Below are 12,500 nucleotides of genomic sequence, written 5' to 3' on the forward strand. Positions count from 1 at the left end.
ATACAATTCACATTATGATAAGGGGACAAGTACAATACAGAGACAGGGCGATGACAAAAAAATCTGCATTGTAAGTAAATTTCTGCTGGAGTGAAAAACGTTTCGAAACGTTTTCAATGGCTTTATACAGTAACTATGATCATACAAGAGATAACTCCACACCCTGGAATGTTAGAGGGGAATACTGTCAATCTCTTAATCTAGTCAAAGAAACAAAAACACTTTTTATACACATTTTATTTAAAAAAAAAAACGCATGTAGTACCCTTTTTAACGTTTCTCCTGTACGATGAACCGGTCAGAATTAAATGCTTCAGTAAATGTAAAAATGGGCATTGTGAGTTGCTATGGCAACGTAAAGAATTCACTGAATAAGCTTCCTTTAGTTTGTTTGTTTGTTTTTCTGTCAGTGTTCATTTGCACATTGAATCTATTTTGTCAAGAGTAACTGAGCATCGAACTCAAAGACCTAAATGCTAACTCTGACCAGCAGATACAGGGAACTGCAGTACGGAAAGAAAAAAAAAAAGCTTTAGGACAAACTAAAATAAATACTAATCATAAGTCTCATCTCATATCAGTACTAAAAGAGAGAAAAAAAATGAGTGTCAGTTATTAGTACTACTGCTAACTATTGTTAAGTATTACTGCAGTGCTTTGCTTAATATGGATATTGTGAGATGTGAAGGAAAATGATGAATCTGGTTGAGTATTTGATGAAGTGCTCAACTCCATCGTAAGATACAGCCTCCACAACCATCCTGCAATGTAAAAAAAAAATAATAATAAATAAATAAACATACAGTCACGGTGATGCAATAATCCCAATTACATCAGATTTTCACATCTAATCATAAAACGCTTTTGTACTTTTGTTCATACTTCCTGAAATATGTGATACTGACCTGTACTCCCGACCTGCTGCAAGGGGATCCAGTGTTCTCAGTATCCCTTTGCCATTCTCGAGGCGAATACTGAAGGCGACACCTGTAGGGGAAGGGTTGACACCTGTCAGCGAAGTCTTGAGAATCAGTGTTAATTGCAACATATACATGTATATACAAATGATGTTGTAAGGGTGGTGGTAGTGATGATGATGGTGGTGGTGATGATGGTGGTGGGTGGTGGTGGTGGTGGTGGTGAGGATGATGATGGGTGACGATGATGATGATGATAATAATGATGGTGGTGGTGATGGTGGTGGTGAGGATGATGATGGTACTGCTGCTGCTGATGATGGTGGTGGTGGTGGTGGTGATAATGATAATGATAATGATAAAGATAATGATGATGCTAATGAGGGTTATAATAATAATAAAAAAACAGTATATGAATAAAGAAATCATACCTAATAACACTATCTACCTTGTATAAACAGATAAACAAATCAGTGAATGGACAAATGAACAAACACATAAACACCAAACCACTACAACCACGATGCCTCATACCTGTCTCGTTCTCGATAATACTGAACAGCGTCTGCGGGACGATGTTGCCATGTTGGTCGTAAGCCATGAGGCGCACCAAATCCTGGTAGGCCTGGATGCCGGCCGGTAGAGATGCCGTCTTGAATGCCAGGATGTGGGCATAGGTCACCCCAGGGGGACAGCTGGATTTGCCCCAGCGACAGTCCAGGATACACGAGCTGTAAACACGGGTATTTTTTTTACCATTATTCCATTATTATTCGTATCATTTCTATTTCTATCGTTGGTAAGATGGGATGATGCCGTAATGCCTTTATATAGATGTGGGATTTACTTCCTCGCCAACGAATCGAACCTCTAATCTCTCTGTTTCAGGCTTTAGAGCAGCAGAGGTTCGAATCTTTGTCAGGCAGTTTATGACGGTGATTTGTGCATCGTCAAATAAATCAGAATGTTGCAATGATCTGTCTCTCATGATGTTACTCGAATCTGTGGTGACTGTAATATAACTACGAGAGCATACAGTAAGTATCAGATATATCATTTGATATTCGAATCTGAGATAACTGCAACAACACTATGAGAGAATACAGCTAGGATCAAACATTTTCTTTATTCGATATCACTCGAATTTAAGATACCTGTAATGACACTTATCACGCGAATTTAAGATACCTGTGAAAATAACACTTCAAGAGTTACAGCTAGCATCAAACAATTTCTTTATTTGATTTCAAGAGGTTACAGCTAGCATCAAACAATTTCTTTATTTGATATCACGCGAATTTAAGATACCTGTAATAACACTTCAAGAGGTTACAGCTAGCATCAAACAATTTCTTTATTCGATATCACTCGAATTTAAGATACCTGTAATAACACTTCAAGAGGTTACAGCTAGCATCAAACAATTTCTTTATTCGATATCACTCGAATTTAAGATACCTGTAATAACACTTCAAGAGGTTACAGCTAGCATCAAACAAATCATTCGATAGCATTCTAATCTCTGATAGCTGTAACACGACTAGACAAGAGAATACAGCAAGCATAAGATATCTTGTGGGCGTACCCGGTGGCTGGGTCTCTCTGGTACTCGGGCGGGCATGGGGCGGAGACACACTTGTACGACCCGCGAAGGTTGAAGCAGAGTTGATCTCGACCGCATTGCACGTCCTGCTCGCGGCACTCGTTGATGTCTGTCGAGAATTCGGAAAAAAAGGCAAGTGTATAATCCGAGGTTCTATTGATGACCTCGTATCAGGGACGGCCTTGAGCCAATTGGAATAATTCTTCCGAATTGGGCCCCGCGCCTAGGGGGTGGGGTGGGGGGCGGGGGAGGGGGGGGGGGCTAGAGTGTAATCTATTAACTCGCATGCATGTTTAAGCGTACATTTTGATTGCTTTCCGGTCTATTATAGAAATATACGTTTGTTTGATTCTACAGACCTTAGTGCAAGTTGGCTGATTCGAAGCATTCTTACTTCAACGTGTTATTACACTACTTGATGATAAAAAAAAATAAAAAATAAAAAAATAACACTGATTAGGTTGAAGGATCTTTGCTGTTTTTTGTTTTTTTTTTGTTTTTGTTTTTGTTTTTTGTTATCCATTCCACAATGGATTTGACTGGATGGCCAACTAGCTCAAAGGCCCTGCAAAAACATCAAAGAATCTTATATGCATATCAAATTACACATGAGTTAGACATTACTAAAAATTACAAGTCAAGCCCCAGTAACCACTTCAAATACTAGGTTGGTATTAAGTAAATAAATACATTAGATAAGTGAAGCAAAAAATATAGGTCCCTCTGAAAAACTTTAAACGAAAACGTAATAAATTTCAAATACATGAGCAATAATCTAAAAAAACAAACATGAGTAGGATTGAATAATTCACATAATCCATAATGTGTTTAAATAACACCTTTTCTACACGATCGAAACAATCTAAACATAGACTTATTCACATAGTTTTATTTACCGCACCTCTTTCCATTCTTGTCACCTTTGCTATTTAGGTTACGTACCTGTTTGCATTTCAAATTTACTGAGACAAGTTTCTGTTTGATTTACCGTACCATTTGCATTCTAAACTTACCGTCGCATGTTCTTCTGTTCGGATTCAGACGATAACCCGGTGGACACAAACACATGTAACTTCCGATGGTGTTCTCGCAGCGGTGTTGGCACCTCTCTGGCAGTGTGCACTCGTTGACATCTGGAATAATGATTATTTTTCTTGACTTTTATTATACTTTGAAGAAGATATTCGCAGATTACATTATTTTTTTTTTTTTTTTTAATGTTTGGCAGTCAACATGATTAAGATTAAATGATATGACATGCGTGGCAAGGTGTCAGATGTTGTAGCTTCGTGTCATTCCCGAACGGATGAAAAGCAATAAATATGAAAAAAATAAATAACTGCACACAGTATGAATTGGCAGTGAAATCCTTAAACCATCTGCATCAGATAAGAACGAGAACGATGCGAACAATTTACGTGTTAAATTTGGCATCGCGCTAAATGCACTGAGAGGATTATGCAGTTATCCGACAAGCCGCTGTTATTGACTTAGTTATTAACGAAGCATCGGTCAGCAATTAAGCAAATTCATCTCCTATTCTCCGCATTTATTGTGTAGGTGTGAAACCATACATAAAACTCTTATTTATAAAGCAGATTAATCGCATTATATCCCTTCGCAACTGAATAAACACTCGCAAAAAAAAAAAGTCCAGCATGCACATAACCGCAACTTTTGCACTGAAGTCCCTTTCACCACAACACTCACGTCCACATTACCTCTATACCCACGAACACTTTACCTCTACACTCATTCTCCTCGAGCGCAAAGCCCTCCTGGCAGTGCTTGCGGGTGTAGATGGAGTGCAGGAGGCGTTCCTGGAATTCAGAGGTGGGATAGCCCGGGGCAGGACGGAGCCTCGATCGACGCGGCGGAAGAGCTACGTGGGCACCGTCATCCTCCAAGTACTGAAGCCCTGCAAGACGTCGGGTAGAACTAACTATTGCGTTTTCCTTTTTTTCCTGTTTTTTTTTTTTTTTTTTTTTTTTTTTTTTTTTTAATGTAGGTTGTTTGTATGATGAAAGTGAATCAAAAGTGACTCTCTCTTTTTTTTTAGCTTAACTCCATGAACATTAGCAATACTAGCTCGTCATCTCATCTCGCATCTATTTCAAATGAGTTTAAAAAGGGCTTCAGTACCTTGGAGTATTAACCTCCTTGTTCCAACTACTATATATATATATGTTGTTGTTTTTCTTCAGAAAGCCATACAAGACTACTTAAGCTTTACTCTAGCGCAGGTTTACAGAGTTGCTTTCCATAAACATGATCTTCTTAAAGACATAATCTAAGACGCCTGAAACAACAGAAGGAACTCGGGTATCGCACCAACGCAGGATTTCCCGTCGGGCAGCCGCTGTTCACCGGGCCCGCAAATGCACTCATAGGATCCGCGGAGGTTGTGGCACTGGTAGTTGCACGGCGGGGGCGTGGCCAGGCACTCATTCACATCTACACCACACAATAACAGCTTAACACCAGAGGGATAATGTGAGGTATGGTGAATGTGATGGTCAGTGGAATGAGAATGAGGGATTTTGTACATGTCGGTCTATTGTGACTGAAGTTGATGAAGACAATTTTTTTTTTTTTCTCTCTTTTTTTTTTTATTATGATGAATCAGCATTCAGATGTTCCTCTACTTTAATTCTTTGGGTTTTTTTCCAGTCGAAAAATATTTCATAAAATAATTCTGACTGATTTTCATTAAAGATTATAATAGTATGTATTAAATGTAATATTTTGATGTTTCTTTTGCTCCAAATCACGTGGCGGTAAAAAATAAAAATCAGACTCACTTTAGAAATATAACTTTTTGACCTTCCTGACAAGGGCTCGAACATGATACACTCCAGAAGGCTTTACAAAGTGACAATATTAGTCTGTCATAGCTTGATAAAAGAAACAGTATCCAAACTTTTCAACATTTTCACCTCTGCAACATTTTCATTATTTGAATACGTGGATAATCTGTAAAAGCTCGTTCTGACTCTTCAACACACAAAGGAATTGTCTATAAACCTAGAATGTGTTATAAAAGGATGCTGATAGTTCGACCTGTATTGTGAACTCTATGTTGCATCACTTCGATGAAGCTAAAACGTTACAAATCTACATATACGTTTTACATCATTATGCTATCACAATTAAGCAACATTCAAATGTCGAAAAGATACGAACCCAAACAAGGTTGTCCCGGTCCTGAAGAACTGAAGCCACGAGGACAAGAACAGTGGTAAGAACCCCAAGTATTTGAACACGTCTGCGTGAAGTGGCATCCTGATACCTGTTCAGCACACTCATCTATGTCTGTAACGAAGAAATAAATACATGTATGTAATTTACGTCACATTAAACGGATACTTCATATATATTTAAGTCGAAAGGCCAATGAGATAGACATCAGTGAGTGAATATATCCAGTCGACTATAAATGTTCTTTTAACAGTGTTTTCTTTAACTTTGTTGTTTGTGGGTTTTTTTTCCTCGAAGCCTTATAACTAAAAAACTCTAAATAAAACACATACTCACCTTTACACGTGCCGTTGTCAGCGTTCGTAAGACCATTCGGACAGTGTGTTATGCATATGTAGGATCCCTCTGTGTTACGACACTCTTGCTCCTCGAGACAATCGTGTTGATATGTTGCACACTCGTTGATATCTGGAACGAAAAAAAAATATATATATATTACTTTAGCTATTCCTTTGTACTTTGTCAAATTTTACAATATCATTGATTGATAAAATAGAATAATCATCTAACCATTTTTAATATTGGAATAATGAATTCACTTATCAAAACTATAGAAAAACCTGTTGCAATAAGAGACCATCGTGTGACCTTACCTTTGCAGCGACCATTGGGCAAGAGCATGTGACCTTTGGGGCAAGAACACCGGAAAGAACCGACTGTGTTCTCGCAGCCATGCGTGCACGGCGACCGGAACTGCGAACACTCGTCTATGTCTGGCGGAGAAGAAGAACGACGTGTTAGATGACGTGTTAGGTTTCTGTCTCTCTTTTGCCTCTCAGTCTTATGTTCTGTCTCTTAATCTCTCTCTCTCTCTCTCTATCTCTCTCTCTTTCTTTCTCTCTCTCTCCCTCTCTCTTTCTCTCTCTCTTTCTCTCTCCTTCTCTCTCTCCTTCCCCCTCTCTCTTCTTCCCCCTCTCTCTCTCTCTCCTCTCTCCTCTCCCTCTCCTCTCTCCCTCCCCCTCCCTCTACCCTCTCTCCCCTCCCTCTCTCCCCCTTCCTCTCTCCTCCCCTCCCCTCCTCTCCCTCTCTCTCCCTCCCTCTCTCCTCTCCCTCTATCCTCTCTCTCTCCTCTCCACTCTCTCTCTCTCTCCCTCTCTCCCTCCCTCCCTCTCCCTCCCTTCCCCTCTCTCCCTCTCCCCCCCTCCCTCCCTCTCTCCTCTCCCTCTCTCTCTCTCCCTCCCTCTCCCTCCCTTCCTCTCTCTCCCTCCCTTTCTCCCTTCCTCTCCCTCCCTCTCTCCCTCCCTCCCTCCCTCTCCCTCTCTCCCTCCCTCCCTCCCTCCCTCTCCCTCCCTCCCTCCCTCCCTCTCCCTCCCTCCCTTACACACACAGACAAAATAACTACACCCCACCCCCCTCTCGCCCCATTAAAGAACGAAAACCTAAGCCGACTCCCCTTTCGTTCCTATTGCTTGCAATATTCTTTCTTACACAATCCAAAGTCTCATCATACTCTCGCAGGATCTTACCGACGCAGCGACTTTGCCCTACTAGTCTGAATCCCCTTCGGCAGTCGCAGCGGTATCCCCCGATGAGGTTGAGGCACGTCTGGTCGCACACGCCCGGCGTCTCTGTGCATTCGTTGATGTCTGAAGGAGGGAGAGGCAGGGAATAAACGGATTTTGGGCGGGTTGGTTTAGTTTATATGAGGTTTAAAGAATGGCGTTTAGAAATAAGTGTGTTTTGTGAGGTTGGTCTTGTTCATATGAGGTTTAAAGAATGGCTTTAGAAATAAGTGTGTTTTGTGAGGTTGGTCTTTTTCATATGAGGTTTAAAGAATGGCGTTTAGAAATAAGTGTGTTTTGTGAGGTTGGTCTTGTTCATATGAGGTTTAAAGAATGGTGTTTAGAAATAAGTGTGTTTTGTGAGGTTGGTCTTGTTCATAAGAGGTTTAAGAATGGCGTTTAGAAATAAGTGTATTTGCGAGGTTGGTCTTGCTCATAAGAGGTTTAAAGAATGGCGTTTAGAAATAAGTGTGTTTTGTGAGGTTAGTCTTGTTCATATGAGGTTTAATAATGTTTTTTAGAAATAAATATATTTTGGGAAGTTGGTTTACTTCTCAGGTCATGAGATTATTAATGATTTGGAGCACAGCCTTGAGAGGGACTGTTGAGTGTTAGTGTGGAAATGGTACTTGTTTCATAATAGGTGTATAGAATGTAACGTCTGTTTAGAAATAATGTATTTGTGGGTTGTTTGTGTTTGTGTGTTTGTGTGTGTGTGTGTGTGTGTGTGTGGTTGTGTGTTGTTGTGTTAGTGTTGTAGTGTATGTGTGTATGTGTGTTTGTGTACGTGTGTGTGTGATTGTGTGTGTTTGTTTCGTGTGTTGTGTAGTGTGTATCGGATAGTTAAAGAGAGACCTGTGTAGATGCATAGAGAGATAAGATGAGATGAGAGATGCGAAAGAGAGTGAGAGAGAGTGTGAGTGGCAGAGAGTGTGAGATGATGTGAGAGAGAGAGAGAGGAGAGTGATGTGTGGGTGGTGGAGGGGGGGGTGGTGTGAGGAGTGTCGGAGAAAGAGAGAGAGAGAAGAGAGAGAAAGACAGAGAGAGAGAGAGAGAGAGAGAGAGAGAGAGAGAGAGAAAGAGAGAGCAATAGTACTGCCGTACTGCATTCTTACGTCGTATATAAGTACCTACATACTGCAGATTCAGACGAAGAAATGCTTGATGACACTTAGTGACCATTACCTTCACAGGATGTACCCGAGGCAGTCCTCTTGAGTCCAGGGCGGCAGTTGTACGTGCAGGTGTAAGAACCAGGCGTGTTGGCACAGTTCTCCAGTGGTCCACAAACGCCTGCCATTGAACACTCGTCGACATCTGTGTTAGGTGTTAATGGGCACATTGGGGTTATTTTGTAATATATGTGCTTCTGACATGTACTTGGTTCGTAATAAAGTATTATCAGATAATATTCATAGCTCTACATGGGTCAGGATTTATGTTATATACAGGTTTTATTATTACGGTTTACAGTGTATACTCATCGTTAAATAACGCCAAACGACACTTGACAAACAAGCACATATCTATTCATATAGCACAGCATAACATGATGCAATCTAGCTAGGGACCTTGGCACGTGTAACCATCGGGGCCGAGGGTGTAGCCAGGGTTGCAGTCGCAGGAGTAGCTGCCGACGGTGTTCGTGCAGCCGTGGGAACAGCGGCTCGTGGACGCGAGGCACTCGTCGTTGTCGCGGCAGTAAGGGCCCGTCGGCTCCAGGGTGAAGCCGGAGGGACAAGTGCCGCTGTTCGACGCCGGCGTGATGGACGCTGACACCACCACGTCCAACTCGGCTTGACTCGTCCTGCCGCGGGAAACAACTCCGGGAATTAGACAAGCTCCCTCACTCCAAGAATTCCTTAATATTACATAGCCAATGAAATATGTAAAAAAAAAAAAAAAAAAAAATCCGTAAGAGAACACAAACGAATATTAATCTTATCCCCAAAGACCATCAGCCTCATCCCTTCCAAAACCAAACGAAACACGAACGAAACCCAACCAACCCACTTCAATAAGACCCATACCTATACGAAGACCCTAGACCAGCAGCATGAAGGGTCTGCACGAGGTACGGTTGGAGTCCCAGCTCAGCATCGTAGGATATAGTCTGGTTCCAAGCGTAAGGTAGGTGGTAGCCGTCCAGAGTGAAGGTGCGAGTGGATGTAGCAAACACTGAGCCACCTCCAGTCTGCACGTAGTCCTCTGAGAAGAAGACAGGGGGGGGGGGTCAGGGGAAGGGGGAAGGTACTTCAATGGCCAAATATAAGGAACCAAAGACATCACGTAATCTTGGTAGGATGAGAGGGAATGTGCTTGATACAGCAAGAGGTTTGAACCACTTATCACGTGGGATCGACCGGGTTGATATACGTGGTGTGATTATAAGAAATGGCTATATATTAATTAATCAATTTGCCGAATATCTCATGTTTATGATCAATGTATAGTTGATATATGCTAGACGCGTTCAGTCACAATGGTCTAATGCTAAGAATGCGTCAATCGTTATACCATAATACTCTTTACTTTTTTATATCTTGCAGTAGATAGATTACCAAGAAGACTGCCAAATCTAACGTGCTCTAGCAGATAGATAAATAATGTAATACCTTAATTATGATTGCAAAGATATTTACAGTAATAATAGTTGTAAACTCAACAACAATCGCAGTAACAACAAGAACGATGATATTCATAAAAATCAGTATCAATAATGACATATGCCTTTCCAAACAAAAATAGACAATGTCTGCATCTAAATGTCTATCTATCAAATGACAAAAAAGACACACACACATACACAAACACACACACGTAAGGCTAGTCTCACGGACATACCATTGTAGGGCTGGAGTGTGATGAGCGAGCCAGGGGGGAGATAAGGCACGCGCCCTGTCACTTGCACGTCGACCAGCAAGGCCCCGGTGGCGTCCACCCCTCGCACCACGTGGGTCATGTCTACGGTCTCGCCTGTGGGCAATGAAGGGGTTAGGCTTTGGTTTGTTGAGCGAAGAACACACGCACGGACACACGCAAGCACACACACACACACACACACACAACACACACACATACACACATACACACACACACCCCTACCCAACCACCCGTTCCCCCACACCCACCTTCATCCTTCCGCACCCGCAACCTCATCACCCCCCCCCCCACACACACACACACACACACACCTGTGGCGAAGGCTACGTGTGCCTCTCTCCGGAAGAAGCCCTTGGTGAGAGAGTGTCCGTTCGCCGCGCCGTTGACCTCGTAAGCGGATGTCCAGTACACAGGGGACGCCACGGCCAGCAACGGGGTCAGCCACGTGGCCTTGAGAGAAGCGAGAGGAAATAATCAAGATACAGAATTGAAGATTATGCGAGGAAATGGACGAGGAAAAATCATGCACGAGTTACGTTTCTGTGCGTTTGGAGGGATTACGCCTTAAATATAAATATTGCAGATCCAATATAACCCATGCTTGCTCGTCATACAGCGTAATACAAATATAATATATATATTGCAATATATATATATATCGGGAAATATATATAATATATATATTATATATATTATATAATGTATATGTATAATATATATATATATATATATATATATATATATAATATATAATATATATATATATATATACATATATATCATATATACATATATACATACATATATATATATATATATATATATATATATATATATAATATATATATATATATATATATATACAAACAGATATATCATATATATATATATATATATATATATATATATATATATATATATATATATATATATATATATATATGTAAAACAATATATATATATATATATATATATATATATATATATATTTATATATATATATGGTATGTATACACAGATATATCATATATATATATATATATATATATATATATATATATATATATATATATATATATATATATACATGATATATCTGTGTGTGTGTGTTGTATGCGTGTGCGCTGTGCAACAGTGTGCATACACATGTCTGTCTGTGTGTATAGAGACATAGATAGACCTACAGACAGACAGCTAGACAAACAGACAGGCAGCTAGACAGATATACACCTACGCAACCAAACCACCAAAGAGCAGTCGGAGGAGGAATGCATCCTTACGTGCTTGGGTATGAGCGGAGTGACCCTCGTGGTGACGGAGCGCTGCATGCCCAAAGTGCTCACGTTCGACAGGAGGGACACGATACCCAGGTCCTCGCCGTTAAGCTCCCCCATGACGGTGCCCTTGGCCAGAGTGGGTAGGACCTCGCACGTGTCTCCTTCGCAGGAGGATGTCTGGAAGGGAAGGTGGAGGGAGAGGTGGATAGAGAGATGGCTATATGATGAAGGTAGAGGGGAATGGGTCGATGTGATGGAAGGGAGGTGGAGGGAGAGGTGGATAGATAGATGGATATATGATGAAGGTAGAGGGGAATGGGTCGATGTGATGGAAGGGAGGTGGAGGGAGAGGTGGATAGATAGATGGATATATGATGAAGGTAGAGGGGAATGGGTCGATGTGATGGAAGGGAGGTGGAGGGAGAGGTGGATAGATAGATGGATATATGATGAAGGTAGAGGGGAATGGGTCGATGTGATGGAAGGGAAGGTGGAGGGAGAGGTGGATAGATAGATGGATATATGATGAAGGTAGAGGGGAATGGGTCGATGTGATGGAAGGGAGGTGGAGGGAGAGGTGGATAGATAGATGGATATATGATGAAGGTAGAGGGGAATGGGTCGATGTGATGGAAGGGAGGTGGAGGGAGAGGTGGATAGATAGATGGATATATGATGAAGGTAGAGGGGAATGGGTCGATGTGATGGAAGGGAGGTGGAGGGAGAGGTGGATAGATAGATGGATATATGATGTAAGCAGAGGGGAATGAGTCGATGTGAACATGAGTATAGAAGTGAGTTCGGTAATTAGATTAGAGATAGCGAAGGAAGTGAGTGAATAAGGATAGAATCGATAGGAAAAAGGAAGATAAAAAGAATACATATACATATAAATATATAAAGATGAGTGAAAAAAATACAATGGTCCCTCTACATCCTATCGTATATAAACAACAGTATGCGATAAAGTCAAAACATGAAAGCAACATGTTCAATATTTTCAAAAAAGAGCAAAGGATGACAATAGCAACACGATGGACGACTTAATACTGAACAGTTA

At 41.0% G+C, this 12,500-nt stretch overlaps 1 protein-coding gene across 1 annotated transcript in view; it reads right to left on the reverse strand.

The window, feature by feature from the left end:
• Positions 1-243: 243 nt before the first annotated feature.
• Positions 244-12,500, reverse strand: part of LOC122250308 (hemicentin-1) — a 143,750-nt gene continuing 131,493 nt past the window's right edge. Inside the window, 17 exon segments of the mRNA XM_086531864.1 lie at positions 244-761; positions 906-987; positions 1,452-1,648; positions 2,503-2,629; positions 3,534-3,653; positions 4,265-4,438; positions 4,852-4,974; positions 5,704-5,832; positions 6,055-6,186; positions 6,372-6,491; positions 7,245-7,364; positions 8,466-8,597; positions 8,852-9,087; positions 9,311-9,488; positions 10,125-10,256; positions 10,475-10,613; positions 11,444-11,617. Coding sequence (XP_086387990.1) covers positions 662-761; positions 906-987; positions 1,452-1,648; positions 2,503-2,629; positions 3,534-3,653; positions 4,265-4,438; positions 4,852-4,974; positions 5,704-5,832; positions 6,055-6,186; positions 6,372-6,491; positions 7,245-7,364; positions 8,466-8,597; positions 8,852-9,087; positions 9,311-9,488; positions 10,125-10,256; positions 10,475-10,613; positions 11,444-11,617 — 2,415 coding nt within the window. The 3' untranslated portion in view covers positions 244-661.

Source organism: Penaeus japonicus, unplaced genomic scaffold, assembly GCF_977035675.1.
Source record: "Penaeus japonicus unplaced genomic scaffold, GWHDUDI00000001_assembly GWHDUDI00000036, whole genome shotgun sequence".
NCBI lineage: Eukaryota > Metazoa > Arthropoda > Malacostraca > Decapoda > Penaeidae > Penaeus > Penaeus japonicus.